This window comes from Eptesicus fuscus, chromosome 18, assembly GCF_027574615.1.
Source record: "Eptesicus fuscus isolate TK198812 chromosome 18, DD_ASM_mEF_20220401, whole genome shotgun sequence".
Taxonomy (NCBI): domain Eukaryota; kingdom Metazoa; phylum Chordata; class Mammalia; order Chiroptera; family Vespertilionidae; genus Eptesicus; species Eptesicus fuscus.
Window position 1 is genome coordinate 22,515,504 of NC_072490.1, and position 16,176 is coordinate 22,531,679.

The following is a 16,176-nucleotide window of genomic DNA, read 5'->3' on the forward strand; positions in this document are numbered from 1 at the left end:
ACCGCATCTTCTTTTTAAATTCTGGCAGGTGATCTTTAGAGGGTAACTGAGTATGGATCATTTGAACGAGGCAACTCAGGGGAAAGAACATTCAGAAATGTCTAACAATGTGAGCGATACGAAGGGTCCACCAGCCAAGATTGCCCGCCTGGAGCAGAACGGGAGCCCACTGGGAAGAGGAAGGCTTGGGAGTACAGGTGGAAAAATGCAGGGAGTGCCTTTAAAACACTCGGGCCATCTGATGAAAACCAACCTTAGGAAAGGTAAATACTTTCGAGCCAAATCCTGGAAAGCTGTGAGCCCTGTGCCTACCCCAGGCTACTCCGTGTGGGTGTGGAGAGGCAGAACGCGTCTGCAGGTCCTTTGCCTTGATTCTCTTTCTGGTCTGAAATTAGCTACATCCCTGGCTGCCTTGTCAGTCACGTTTTGAAAGTGGAGGCTCTGTGTTTGAGTGGAGCATCTTACTCTGCTGCTACAGACTGGAATTATTGGACATTTACGTTGATGAGGACTGAGTCCAACATATACTGGTCTTTAGCTCCCCAAGGCTTCCAGGTGTTATTGAAGTAGAGGATATATACGCGGCTATTGCTTGTACTCTCCCTGCTTAAGAATCAGCCACTGGCTTTGCCATCAGGTTACTAGTTGTAAAAGACAGGTTCAGAGGTAATGGAGATCTTATGTGCTATGAGGTAAAAGTTTTGTGATGTCATTTTTGTGGCTTGTTTTCTTGAGAGCAAATGCATTATTTAGCAAATGAAAAAAAAACACACCCTGATTAATTCTAGTTTTTACGTTTGCTATCACTGGATATTTTTGATAAAAGGAAAGGCAGATTGAGGCAAGTTTATAAGGGGAGGACGTGTAACCGTGACTCCTTTCTACCCATTTTACGTTAAGTTGATGAAGTTGAACAACTTTGTGTTCAACACTTGTTCATGTAAAGCAGGGCTTGTGCTGGTTACAATGCGTGTGCCTCATAACGGTCTTTATTTTGTCTCTGAATAAATGTGTACAGGATTCAGATTTCCCTTACATTTGCTAAGCAAAGGATAGAAATGCCATCTTTTAGCAACCGAGAATATTAAGTAGATAAAGTTAGAAGGCAGAGGAATTTCATTGTGTTTGATGCATAACATTTATCATACAATCATTTATTTTTTCCTTGGTTTGGCGAAAACAAAGAATATATTGATCCTGAAATGAACAGACACAGCAGACCGTATTGTTAGATCTTTATCTATTAAAAATGGAAAAACAGCACTTCAGCAAATTCTTTGGCCTCTACTCATGATTACCCTATTTATTGATTGTTTGCCAAGAATGTATGCATCTTAAGAAAGCCAGGGTAAGAGCATTAAAAATATAATTTATTACGGCTTTTCAAACAGAGTGCATTAATATTGTACTGTGAAGCACTGGGGCTCTATAAAAAAGACTTTCTGACGCCTGCAAACATATAAGTTCCATAAATTCCTAAATAGGAGATTTCAGCTGTCTCTGGTATTATGTGATATTTGCACAGCAAACTTTTAATGCCAGGACAGTTTTAGACAAGGATTCTACAGACTTCCCTGCTCCTTATGGCAGACGTGCTGTTTACACAGGCTCATAAACCTTCAGCAAAAGCTTCTAAGACTGCCTCCAGGTTTAAATCATGTGGTATTTTTAGCAGCCGGCAGTGGCCAGTGCACTCCCCCTTTAATGCTGGAAGGTTATGAAGTTGCTGGAGTTGGAAGTCTCGCCAAACACTCGCACAAATAATCAGTTCAGAGAAGGCTCCTGTTCAGCATTACTCCCAATAGCAGGAGGGCAACCGTGACAGTTTGCTGGAAGGTTTAGCCGCTAGGTTTGTAATTAAATGATACTGTTGTCACTTTATCAGTGGCCACCTTTCATTACCTACAGGGTCCCGCTAAAGAAAGTCAAAGATACATCCCATGTATTTCAGCAGTTTGAAAAACCCACAGTGATGTCATAGGTCTAAGGAGAGAACAGCATGTAGTAGGACAAGTCAGTCTCATCCTTGAAGGGGAAAAATCAATGCGTATGTTTTTGTTGTACCAACTCGACTCTTTGAAGACATCAGGACAGGGGAGGAGAAACCAAAGTACAGTAATTTCACTTCCTGCTCAAAAGATTTTTTTTTTCTTACAGCATTGCATTGATAGTGACTTATTGTCAAAATGCAGTTTAATTGGGGAATGTTCTGTGCTCATTTCAAACAACAAAAATCACTGAAGCCTTTTAGTGGTGGTGGTGTTTTTTTTTGTGTGTGTGTGTGTGCTTTTTAAATTTTATTTTTTGTGTATGGTTTCTGTTTGACAGGTGCTAGATGAAAATTGTGGCTGAGATGTGGCTTAAGAAAAAGGGGTTGGATGTTTTTGTTTATTTGTTGAGGAGATTGTGCCAAAGTACCTCCAAGCCAAGAAAGAAATCACCAGTTTGTCTATTGCTCTTTTGCTGTGGTCTCCCCAAATTTTCTGATCCCTGGCGGGTTCTCTCTCTGGTATAAAACAGCCGAATGAACGACAAGAATATTGGCAAGCTCCACGGCTTGTTTTTTTATGCCTCGCCTGTCAGATACCTCCGAATGAGTTTGTGAGCTTTTCTAAGTAAACCTGAAGGTTTTGATGCTTTGGTTTTGTTTGTTTGTTTGTTGTTTTTTTCCAGAGTTAGAAGCTCTCGTGAACAGTTCACTGAGGCTTTGGTGAAGAGGCATGTGTAGAAAAATGTAGCTGTTTTACTGCCAGCTTTTGTTCACAGAATAGAGCATTTTTAAAGGGCATCTCCGGTGTTGGTAGAAAATCCCGATGTTTTAGCTCTGGTTGGCACGCACTAGACATCTTCAGAAGTTGGTAGGATTCTGCGAGTCCAGAGGACAGAGCTTATAGAGGCATTAATGTTACAGGACTAATTGAGGATCCTGGGTGCCCTGTTAAAGTAACCCTTGCCATCATTTATGGTAAAGATGATACCCTCCTGGCAGTTTGCCACAGTACAGTTCAGATGCATCTGCTTTTAACCCTTCTCTGCTTGTCCCTGGAAGTCTGACAGTGCGCTGCGTGAACACCTTGAGTGCTACAGCATTCCCTGATTTCCGTTTCTAGAAGCCTTTTTTTCTAACCCTGGTGTGGCCAGTGCTGATTCATCATCTGGCTACTGAGTTATTGCATTGGATTAAAGTAAATAAAGAGAGAACATCAACTCTATGCAGATTCCTTTATCCTAATATGTCCTGATGAGGCCAGTTTCTTTTTTGCGCTCTCATTTTCATCCCATTTACTTACAAGACTGTTCATTTTAAAGACATATGGTTACTGTGATATCTTTTTAGTCAGGTAGATTAAATGAGGAGCCATAAAAATAAAATCTTATTTATCTACATTATGCACATATTGAAATCATATATTTTGAGCATCAGTTTGCTTAAGTTTTGTGTTCCTTTTATGGAGGCATTATGAAGTGAAATCTTTACAAAGGAAGTAAAAGGCTAATCATGTTATAGCTAAAGATAATTTGGGCGCAAACAGGGATAGTGTGATGTTAACAAAAGCCCGTAGGAAAGGCGAAGTTGGTTCTTGTGAAGACAACTGGAGTGCGTCAGGTTTGCACACTGTCTGTATACCACTCACAACAGATCAGACAAGACACCTACTTCTCTCTCGTCAGCATTATCATTTGATCAGAAAGGTAATTCTGCATTAACTAACCTTCATGAAAGCAGAGCCCACAACTTACCCTCGGAGCAGGTTCACATTCTGTTTCAGTCTCTCTCTCACAACTCCGAAAGAGAAAAAGGTTGTACGTTGTATATGTTGGTGTGTGCGTGCCTGCGTTTCTGTGCCCTGTCTGCCTGGGAAACAGTCTCTCCCCTTCTCTCACTGTGGTGAAGATTTATTTCCATGGCTTCGTGTTTGGTGTTTTTTTTCTCCCTCCCCCAGACTGTGTTTCTGAAGATTGTTGGTTTGCCTCTCTTCCTCCCTGTCTCTCCGATAGGAACCATGCTACCAGTGTTTTGCGTGGTGGAACATTACGAAAACGCCATTGAATACGATTGCAAGGAGGAGCATGCGGAATTTGTGTTGGTGAGAAAGGACATGCTTTTCAACCAGCTGATAGAAATGGCACTGCTGTCTCTGGGTTACTCGCATAGCTCTGCTGCCCAGGCCAAAGGTAAATGACGCACGTGCGCGGCTGGGAAAATTGCTTGGCATCCTTTGTTTACCTCGCGGAGAAAAGCACTGAATATATATATATATATTTTTATTCAAAGAACTGTAGGTTGTGGATGATGCCATGGGTTCCTTATAGACTGTGGCTTTAAAAAATTGGCTTAATTCAGTTTGGTTTAGTTAACACACATTTTGCTCATGTGGAATGTCGAGGTAGATTTTTTTTTTTTAAATTACTTCAGCTGAATCATTAGTATGCTTATTGACCTTAATAATCTGCTCCACTGAGGACCCACAAGGAAGTGAGGAGCGTATTTGAGCAGATGGACTGTTGAGAGTCAATTTGCATTTATGACTGAATATCTAGTTCTGTTTCTTTTATTCTGTTTCTGATGGTTTTATGGGCTGTAAAGTATTTTTTCAATGCTGATTCCCTTTGCAGTAGAGAATCTTATCTGAATCGTAAAGCCATTTAGAACTGGTTCAGCTATGTCTTATTAGAACTTCCTGCAAGTTAGGAAAACGTGGCCTGGGCATCGGTTTTATTGATGGGGTTTGATTTCCAAAATAATAAAACAACCCTACAGTCATTTACATAATTTCACAATTTGGAAAGCTGAGCTATGAATATTTTCACTGACCTGCCTTTTAGAGGGAAGGGAATCATGCAGACAGAAATAGCAATATTGCTTGTGGTGGGGGCCATGAAAGGAAAAAAAAACAACAACAGCAACCTACCAGATGTATTATCTGAAGGGTGCAACATGGAGTGACATATTCTCTTTATCTGGAATAGGGCTAATCCAGGTTGGAAAGTGGAATCCAGTTCCACTGTCTTATGTGACAGATGCCCCTGATGCTACGGTAGCGGATATGCTTCAAGACGTGTATCATGTGGTCACGTTGAAAATTCAGTTACACAGGTGAGTCAGGGCAGCGTTCGAGGGGAAAACATTCTAGGTACCTGATATTTTTAACTAAAGCATCTCCGGTCCTCTGTGTTTCAGGCGGGTTAATTAAAATTGATTTTGCTACCTTACCCTTTCTGCTTCATTTTCCTAACTTCAGTGTAGAATTTAAAAGCAACCGCACCCTCCTCCCCGCCCCCCCCCCCAAATTTGTAGGTTTGTGCAGGTTATCAAAAGACAAGACTTTTTATATTTAGTCAATGAAATGATGCATTACAAGGAGGCATTTTACATAAAGTTTACTTAAGAGAAAAATATTTTTGCATATCATGAACAGTGCCATCTGTGTACATTTTGTGAAAGAATGCCTTGTTCACTCTTGCCGCCGCAGCCTTGTTTATTTATATATATATATATTTTTTTACCATTTTAATTCGTATGAACGGAGTCACGAAAGGAAAATGGCTAATACGTTCCTGCTTCTCCCTGCTTGCTCGTGAGAAAGCAGTACACCTTAAATTGTCTTCCCAAGCGCATCAGAGCAGGAAGGTAGAAGTAACATGAAAAAATAGCCACCACAGGCAGCTGATGTATAATTCATGCATCGATACAGCAGATGTGTTGTATAAAGTAATTAACTAATCGGAACAATCAGGAGACCGAGAGCAATCTCCAGATGCATCTGTTTGATGCGCAAAATGAAATCTGTCTGTCTTAAAGGAATGTTTTGCAGCGGGATGCAATCTTGTAATAATCCCCTTTCTAATCTCTGTCTCACACAGTTGCCCCAAACTCGAAGACTTGCCTCCTGAACAATGGTCGCACACCACAGTGAGGAATGCTCTGAAGGACCTCCTGAAAGACATGAATCAGAGTTCGCTGGCCAAGGAGTGCCCCCTTTCACAGGTACTTAGCAGAGCGTGGAATAAATAATAAGACATCCCGGGCAGCCCTGATGCGAGGTTCTATGGGGCTCCGTAGTCTTAAGCAAACCGTTATGGGAAGCGAGAATCTGCCAGAAATGCAAAGTGGCTTGACCACTGGTGACGTTTAAAAAAATATGCCTCATTCATTCTGAACACAGCCTTTACACTTTTTCTCCCTTGGGAAAAGAGCGAAGGAAAAACGGCTCAGCAGACTCTGCTAGCTTGTTTTCCGATTCCTCTTCTGAGCACGGAAGCTCCCTTCTCCCGGGTGCTCTGATGTAGGGAAAAGTAAAGGCAGTAACACTTCCAGGAGCCCGCAGTGAATGGCGTTGTAAGTGTTAACGTGGAAAACTTCATCATGCTGCCTGGATTAAAGAAGAGTTCAGTTGTCTAATACTTAGCTCATTATAAAAATAAAAAAACTACAAAGAGCATTTGTAGTAATAATTATAAAAGTAAGAACAGAAATCTCCTGTAACTAAAGGTTGAGTAGTTATTGTTCGTTAGGATTTTCTCACTAGTCTGGGGGCATTGGTTTACCTTTTTTCCCCCTCTGAGATGCCTGTCATACCACCAGGAATTTTTGGAATAAGACAAAGATCTATTTTTATTGTGCTTGATTTTTTTAGAACGAATTTTGATGGAGAGTTACTAAAACTATAGAGAGAGACCCACCCCTGTTTCTAAATGTAAAACCAAACATCGTGTTGGATAGTGCTCAGCTAATTTCAGATTTAAAAAAAAACACACACAACAACAAAGGTGCTATGAACCTGCTTTTTATGGGCTGCCTGTGCGGTTACTACATAAATGTGGTATGAAGCTACCCCTCAGTGCCCAAATGCAGTGGAAGGTCATTCTGTGACATAGTATAATTGAAGTGCTGATAGAACTAGATGTTTAAGGTTTTTCTTTTAGTTCAAGTTTAAAATGTAATTCTGAATGTCAGTCTGTCAGTCATTTGAACTTGAACTGGACGACTCTGCTACAAACATTTCTGCAGTTGAGGGAGTCTTAAAAAGTGTTTCTAATGTGATGCTCATGAAGATACAGGGCACCTTGGGAAGGAAGCTTGTGGGCTTCTGTGCTACCTTTTCATGGAACCTCCATGCATTGCAGGTTTGCTGCATTGTAGCCCATCAGTTTTCCTTTGATATTTATCAGCAGTTGTAGGAGTGAAGCAAATGAATTAAGTTGATAGTTAATCATGACTCGCTGTGTTCTTTTAAGGTGAGCTCTAGCCACAGGAAAAACATTCTCTGTGTTGTTAAGTGTTAGTTTCTTGAAATTCAGAGCAACCTTTTTGTCTTTCAAGCTCATCTCCTTCTGTCCTTCCTCTTTCACCCATGGAGTAGAAAGGATGTGAATTTATACCCCTCCAAAGTAATTTAAATTAATGAAACACAGAAATCTATAGGATGATAGAGGGAAGCAGGTGACTCTTACCTCTGGGACTTTGAGTTTTGCAGACAACTCCAGATAACATGCCACTTGGGTACTAGCATTTGAAAATTGGAAATGTCCTCGAAATAAACTTCTTTTTTTTTTAATTCAGAGGTAATACACATAGCAACACCCAGAATAGGAATCTCAAGTTACTAAGTGTCCCATTGATTTCGGAAGTAAATTCATGCAAAGATTTAACACGTTTATTGTGAGCTGGAGGAGGAGGATGCTAGTACAGTATTCATCAATATAGGCAGTGAGAACTCATTGTTAAATGACATCAACATTCGTCCAGTAAACTCCACCTCACTGTAGCTTGTAAATATAATTGTGGATTTACTTAATGTTATCATGGGAAATGAATTGGATACAGGCAGTTATAACATTAAACCGAATGACAAAATGAAATTCGGGACTTGGTTTTGGAGTCATATATTGGTGAATTTCTGCAGAGAGCCCTTTAGAAGATCATGTGTCTGTGTGTGTGTGTGTGTGTGTGTGTGTGTGTGTGTGGACTTTGCTGTAATCATTCAGTGGTAAAACTAGGCTGTAACTTCAACATAATTGTAATTACAGTCATCTTTTCTTTAAAAAAATCTTTTGAAAAAATGCATAGTTGAGCAGTGGCAGCAAATATTTGAAATTAATTTAAAATTTAATACTATGAAGCAAGTGCAGTCTGTTGTCTAAATGAGGGACTTATTTTATATTCTGTTATATCATCTTCTATCCTTTCTGTAGAATAAATTCCATGAATCTGATACTCAATTCAGAATGTTTTAATTATGAATTATTTTCCATTTTTCTTTTATTTTATTTGCTATCGTAAGTTATTAAAGACGAGAAATTCAGGCTCTCTAAGGAGTAAGCCAAAAATATATGCTGAGTTTGGCAAAATGACTCTTTCTCCTGTGGTTAAGATTTGGTGATGAAGATGGTATGGTTAAAAAAAAAAAAAAAAAGCCTAACAAATAAATATTGTCTCAGCCTTGTATAAAACGGGACCCAACACCAAGAAATCCTATATTAAGACCTTTTGACCCCCTGTGGAGATTTGATTCATTCACTTAAGAACTTTCAGCATACAATTCACTGTTCACATTTTGCTGTACAGTACGAGTTGTTTTGTTTAATATGATAAAATAACCTTGTAGCCACTTAGGGCTACAGGATCCCCTAATATTATGTTTAGCAGATGTCTACCCTGTGGGCAATAGACTCGCTTTACAGAGTAGAAGCCAGGAAGGAATGGGAACAGGAGCCAGCAGGAATTTGCCTCCTGGTGTCTGATAAGCCCTGCCTCCGATGCTCTTAGGAGGATTGTCTCAATCTTGCTAAGCAGAAGTCCATTTGGAACTTGGAATCATAGAACTAGGATGTGTTACTTTCCCAGACTTCTCCTTGGACAGATAGAGGAGCCAATGTCCCCAGAGATTAAAGTCAAAATGCTGGTTACTGACTAACGCAAAAGTCCTTTCCCAATGATAAATTTTAAAGTAAGTGCTGACTTTAAAATGAATACTTAACATTTTGGTGCAGTAATGTTTTCTTTGATAATATTTGCAAAGTTTTCTCCAGCTGCAGAGGTTCCATAAGTGTGCATGTGGTTTGATTTATAACTCATACCTTTCTTTATTTGCAGAACTGCTTTCCTATCATAAATCTGCCCAAATAGATTGATACCCCTTTATTAAGTTTTGGTCCCACATGTTTGTTTATTTTTGTAAAATGTTCTAAGACATAAGAAATGCCTCCCTTGTTACAGATCTGAGGTTGGACGTTGTATCGTTACTCTCGCTTTTTTCAGTGGGGTGTGGTTAGATAACTTGGATGTTGTATTCTGGACTGCAAGCAATGCAGAGAATGAAGTCTGACTCGGGGACCAGAAAGCCTGTGGTCATGAGAACTTGGAAGAGTGTAGATTAGGGAGTAATTTGGGAGTTGAAAAAAAGAAACGACTTGCTTTTCATTTTGATTTTAGTTTTCCCTGGAGTTTCAGAAATGGAACCTAAATACTGGATATATATAGTCAATACGAGGATAGGTTCATTTTGTTGAAAGTATCATAAGTAAAACATCAGTTATTACTTCTACCAGCCTAATGCCTTCCTTCTGAAAATGTTTAGGTCAGATATTCCTGCGAGATATTCATGTGATAGGTGCATTATTACCACCCATCCACACCCCACACCGGGGTGTATACACACACACACGCACACACACACACACACACACACACATACACACATATCACTGGCTTCACATTTGAAGGCACTGCGTTGTTTTCTATTTCTTACCTGCGGAAAAGTAGCTCCAAGCCCAGGTCCCACATAAACGAAGTAGGAGTTGTCATTTTTATTTTCAAGTAGCAAAAGCTATAGAAAATGAATTCAGATGTGAGCATTCCATTTAGAAGTAATATTGAGCCAAAGGATTTTTGGGTTCTCATGTTCCTGCCAGCATCAGGGTCTAATATGTGTTAGGTGCTTTCTTTTATTATGGATTGGCAAAACATTAAAAACAGGAAACTGTGCTGTCCTCCTGGAGCTTAGCATTTAAAATTTAACTCTGCTGATTCTCTGGAACTGAGACATTTAATAAACCTGTGTTCAGTTGATTTTCATTCTGTATTATAAATAACACTGGAGCCACAATTTTAAAAGCCCTGTTTGTTACATATTTTTAACTGCACTTTGTGTAATTTTTTTTTCATAACTTTTGTACTGAAGTGACATTTAAAAAGATTTTTGGGGAAACACTGATGATCACATTCTCTCAAAGGAACAGGCAGCATCAGTATTCATATATTATATTCCATGTGAGAGCCTAACCTATGACATTTATTCACATATTTACATATTTATACATTCAGAAATATGTATTGACAGTCAGCTGTGTGACAGGAGACTCCTATTTCCAGTGAAATAATAAGGATGACACACCTTAATAGTTGAGGTAATAATAGTTAACTTTGATTTAGTGCTTTAGTATCAAGAGCACTCCTATCACCCTGTTTTATATCTTGCCATTTTCAGTTCAGGAACCTGAGGCATAGAATGTTTAAATAAATGCTCATGGTTACATTGCTAGGTGAGGGGCAAGAATTCATACCTGGAGCTTGTGAGCTTAACCAGGTTTCCTTCTTGCTCACATATATATATAGTAAAGGACTTTTTTTAAAAAAAAAAAAGGCTTTCTCAAATTAATTTGATGTTTTTATAAAATATTTAGATTTCTAGGAAGTACTGATAATTACTTACAGTTTTCCAGTTTGTCTTTATTCTCACTCACAATTGAAATTTTTCTTTAACCTGTGTTTTTATATCTTTGATTTTGTTGTTGGTATGTTAACTTGCTTTTTAAAAGAACTGTCATCTCATGCCCCTAATTTTGAGCGTGAGAGAGTGATTCAGCCCCCAGGAGCTGACTTCTGGAATGATGTGGTATATTGAGGTTCCAGACGGTCTGAATGTCACAGCTCTGTGGCAGTCACTTCTCTCCCCCATCCTCACACCCATCTTGATCAGTCGGTAGAATTGAGCTAATAGCCCTTTGTTTTGAACCCCAAGACCATGTTAGACATTTCATTGGAAACAGTGGGCAGTTCTTGAGTCTATCTGAAAGTATAGACCTTCCTCATCCACTGGACTGATTTTAAGGGTGAGGATATAGCTGGCAGCTCCACTTAAAACTGGAAAGTTTCCTGCCATGGCCAGTGTGGCTCAGTTGGTGGGAGCATCGTTGGTGTACTGGAAGGTCTCGGGTTCGATTTCAGGTCAGGGCACATACCTGGGTTGTAGGTTCTATCCCAGGTGCCGATGGGAGACAACTGATTGATGTAACTCTCTTTGTCTCCTTCTCTCCCCCTCCTTCTCTCTCTCTCTCCTTTCCTTCCTCTCTAAAAAACAAAAAAACAACAAAAAAACACACAAACAAAAAAACAACAACACACCAAACAAACTAGGAAGTTTCCTGTTTGAAGTGTGCTTGTAGAATTTTGTACTTTCATCTTCCTAGTATATTATAAATCTTGTTGCTAATTGCCATGTATTTTGGGAAATACCTGTATTCTTTCCTTTTTAAAAATTAAAAAAACATCCAGTCCTTACCCTACTGACCCTGGGAATTCCAGCTTGTGAATATCTGCTTTTCCAGGCACTGAACTACTTGATACTAATTGGATTTTATTACCACTTTCAGCAATTGTATTAATGGCAAGGTCCATAATGGAAATAGTAACCAGTCTTACATGCATAATTGTGTGTGAATTGCTAAACTTACACCAAATAATTTTTCTGCCTCCTTTTTTGAACCAGTTATTACTTCATTCTCACTGTTCTTGGGAAAATATTGCAACACAAGGTATTTCGGATAGTGAGATACCTGCTGGTGTTAATATTATAATACGTAGAGTCTACCGTAGAAGTGTCCTCTAAATTGCAAGCTTTACTCTTTGCATCTCATTTTTAGCTGCTTTAGACACGTAACATTTTTACTGTAGCTTCATGTTAGTTCTCTGTAACCTTTTAGAAATATTAATCAAAAAGGGCTGAACTTAATAAAGCACCTAACTTACAGTGGATTGATCTCAAATATTTTATGGCCACTATCTTTTCACAATAGTACAACATAAAAGAGTTTAAGCCATGCCAATTTAGGGATGCTTAACAATGTGTAAGTACTTCATTTTCACTTAATAGACTTTTACCTCTGCTTTGTTTTAGATCTTGAACAGGGTTTCCTTTGACCTCAAAATCACTAATGCAAGAAAAATTACCATATCATGAGAGCATGTCCTCTATTTTTTTTTCTGGTTTGTAGAATAATAAATACTTCCAAGGCTTAGGAGTAGACATGGCCTGGGTGAAAGCCTATTAAATGCTATGTTCTAATTTTGTATGTTTTTTTAAGTTAACTGGTACATGCTAATTAATCTGGTTTCCCTGCTAAAACAGAGCTAGCTTTAGAGTGCTTTTTGAGTGTCTTTTTTTTTTTTTCTTCCACAATTATGAGTTGAAATTTCAAGTTGGGCTCTGTCCTGATTTGCTTTTTAAATCTGCTTTATTTCATGTCAAATTTGGGCCCCTTACAGACTTGTACACAAACAAACAAACAAACAAAAAACAACCCTAAATTCAGGATAATCCAAACAAACAGATAACACCCAATTTTTTTTTTCCTTTTTCATTGGAAACCATTTGATCATCTCAGGCTTTGAGCATAGAAAACATAAGAGAGCCTTTAACATAACAGGGGAGAGCTCAGCCGGGCTCTGCAGCTCTTTGCCAATTGAAGTAAGGAACGCTCTGGCTGTTGGGACTTTTAAATCTAGACTTAAAAGTTATTTGTTCTGTTTAGCATTTTTAAAATGATTCTATTAGGAATTGTATGTGCTTCAGTTTTAATTTTAACTCATAATGATTGTAAAGCACCCTGGGATGCTTGCGTGGAGGGCACAACAGAAATACAAGATTGTATTGTGTTCTAATATGCAGCATTATTATGGGGTGCTGGAGTTTCATTGTGGACAATTCGTAAGGTTGGAGAATCCCTCACTGCAGAGAAGGTGGCTGACTTCCTTTAATAGTCTCTTTTTTTGTTTTCTCTCGTTCTTACTCTAAAACTTTATCCTCTTCAGTCAACCTCTTTACTGCTCTAAAAAAAATCTTGTATTGCAGTATTTTCCCATGAACATGCTAATCTAATTTAGTTTACTCAGAGGAGTTAAAGATGCAAACCAGATGATACGGTGAAAGTGAAGAAAGAGTGATGCTTTAATTGTTAGCATTGTTTGAGATCACATTCTTATCTAGGTGACAAGACAGGGAGGGCACTTCCTCATTGGGTACCACCGACTGTCCTCGGCTTGTCCCGTTTTACTGTCAATTCAGCATTTATTCCCAGGCAATTAAAAAACATGGAGCAAACCGAAACAAGTATTAACTATTTGAATCCTCACAAATAGCTATTTCCCAGAACGTAGTAAAACTCTCCACAATTAATTTAACAGAGGACAGAGCTTGATTGTGCTTTCTTTTTATTTCTTAATGGAACTATTTCTTGAAGTAATACATTTCTTCAGAAACTTCATTCTGTCGCTCTTATGTGAGTATTTGTGTGTCACTGGTCTTTGCCATCACTGATTAGTGAGCTATGAGCTTTCATTCCATGAGGGCTGCGAGCTTGGGCAAATGACTGTCCATGCCTCAGTTTCGCCATCTGTAAAGTGGGAAGATCATAGTACTAGTTTTGCAGGATTGTTATGAGAATGACATGAGTTAATACTTGTACAACATTTAGAACAACGCTCAGTTCTAAAGCATTCAGTAATCTGAGTTGTTTTTCTAAGACATGGGAGAGAGAGTTTGAAATTGCATTTGTGGGTGCTGCATAGCCTAGGAAACTTTGCTGCCATGTAGTAGATTTGCTGTAAGCTTCCTTTTTATGGAGACAACCAACAACTTTCCATTTGTGAAGAAATTAGAGGACTGTGTTATAACTCATTCTCACTTTTTGAGGGATCCTTTTAGCATCGTTCGAAGAATCATTAAAAAAGTTTCGATGTATTTTAAAATGGAAGTGGGGGAAGACTTGAACCTTTTGCACTAAATAAGCACATTGGCAGGTGAAGAAAATATGGCACTTTAGATCAGGCGTCCTCAAACTACGGCCCGCGGGCCACATGCGGGTGTTTTTGCCGTTTTGTTTTTTTACTTCAAAATAAGATATGTGCAGTGTGCATAGGAATTTGTTCATAGTTTTTTTTTAAACTATAGTCTGGCCCTCCAATGGTCTGAGGGACAGTGAACTGGCCCCCTGTTTAAAAAGTTTGAGGACCCCTGCTTTAGATGCACAGTGTCAAAGAAGATAAAGATGCCTCAAGGGACTGTCTTCTGGATGTGAGTCTTCCCCAGTGTCCTTTCCTTTAACTTTCCTCACCCCACTCCCCATCCTCAGGCTCTTACTCCCTTTACGTACCCATCAGAGTGCTTTCTGCATTGTTCTGATATTAACTGGACTAGCTGGACTCCCTGTGTACACTGTAATTGTCTGTGTACAAAAGGGATTAAGTTTTATTCATCATCACAGTCAAATGCTGGCACACAGTAGGATCTCAAAAATATGTGTAGAACTGAAATATCCTCATAGATTTTCACCATGTTAATTTCATGAACCAATAAATTCTGTCAGTAGTTTTATTAGTTGTAGTTTATCTATAGTATCCTAGCTTTCAAAATATTTTTCATGTTATACTTCATTTTGAATTTTCGTACCCAAGAGCAAATTGCTTCTGGATTTTTTTTCTAAGAAAATCTGCTCACATTACAAGCTGTTTCATATTTTTACTTATATTGTAATATTCTTAAATATATATGTATGGCACTTACATGTTTGTAAGCAGAACAGTAGTCTTGACCGAGTACTGGGGATCCAGAGTTCTAAAAAAAAATGCTATAAAAGACCTAATTATACATCACTATTAAGCACAATCTTTAGCACCATATTTCTATGCATTTTAAAATTTTCAAAATTGAACATATATTTCAGTGTGACTAATACTTTTCCTTTTGTCTCAATTGTGTTACAGTTGAGATCCACATTTTCTTTTACTGAATCTAAAAATCTCCTTTAATTAGAAAAATTTCTTCACTAACATTTTTTAGTCCCGTTTGTCCATTTCTCATATTTAAAAATAAAATTAAGAGGGGAAATTTCAATAACAGAGTCTAAGTGATTTATAGACAAAGGTGCTGATGCTGCCAACACAGAAATGCTCACAGCCAGTACCACCCCGTGTGAGTTCACAGTGTCCATTCCTCAGTTGATGTGCACAAGTCCACAGTTGGCCTTGGAGACTCTGGTTAAGCCTGTAAATATATAATGTATATGTCAGCTATTAAAGGTCCTGGATCACCGGAATTTAGAGAGAGCTGCAAGTGTAGATAACTGTTCAGTCATTCCAGAATGTGCCTCAGGGACTTCGCTTATCCACACCCCTGTGCCCGAGCACCAGCTCAGCCGAGAGCACACACCTCCAGTGATGATGGGGCTCATAATTCACGATGTCCAGCCCGTCCAGTGTGTGTGTGTGTGTGTGTGTGTGTGTGTGTGTGTGTGTGTGTGTGTTTACCATTTCACCTCATCAAAATCGGTGATTACCAGCATATGGCATTTTCCCAGAATGAAGCATTTTTGTAGTATCGATAGAGATGAATCTGATTCATTTGGTTTTTCTTTATGACCTAATCCAGAGGTGACATTGATTTGTATTTATTCAGTGGACGTGGGACGTCTTGGTGGATAGCTAATGATAAAACACAGAAATCAACAACATGATTTAGCTCTTAGTCTCCTGTAAAATCTTGGATCAGATCTGAGTGGGGTCCACAGACCCTGCAATGGGCTTTCTAGGGTTTGTGCAGACCTGAGAGTTATTTATAAGGAACTTTTGGGAGCCCCAGTGGGGAGAGCTTCCCTAGGATTTCTGATACTCCCAGAGTTCGGGAGGTTTCATCAAAAGCTAAAAGCCAGACTGTTTTTTCCTCCCAATTTTAGGTAATGTAGCTTAAAAATCTAATAGTGTTCATGTAAAGAAGGAATGCAAAGAAGGAATATAAAATCCGTGAAGAGTTACAGAACCTACCGTATTTTCCGGCGTATAAGACGACTGGGCATATAGAAGATTTTCCTGGGTTAAAAAGTCATCTTATACGCCGGAAA

General features: G+C 38.9%; 1 protein-coding gene across 3 annotated transcripts in view; it reads left to right on the top strand.

Moving 5' to 3' along the window:
• SATB1 (SATB homeobox 1) overlaps positions 1 to 16,176 on the top strand; it is a 100,998-nt gene that overhangs the window by 24,398 nt on the left and 60,424 nt on the right. For all 3 annotated transcript variants that reach the window (XM_054708083.1, XM_028129759.2, XM_008153436.3), the window contains exons 2-5: positions 29 to 263; positions 4,000 to 4,176; positions 4,972 to 5,098; positions 5,866 to 5,989. In XM_054708083.1, coding sequence (XP_054564058.1) covers positions 53 to 263; positions 4,000 to 4,176; positions 4,972 to 5,098; positions 5,866 to 5,989 — 639 coding nt within the window. In that variant the 5' untranslated portion in view covers positions 29 to 52. The remainder of the gene's footprint in view (positions 1 to 28; positions 264 to 3,999; positions 4,177 to 4,971; positions 5,099 to 5,865; positions 5,990 to 16,176) is intronic.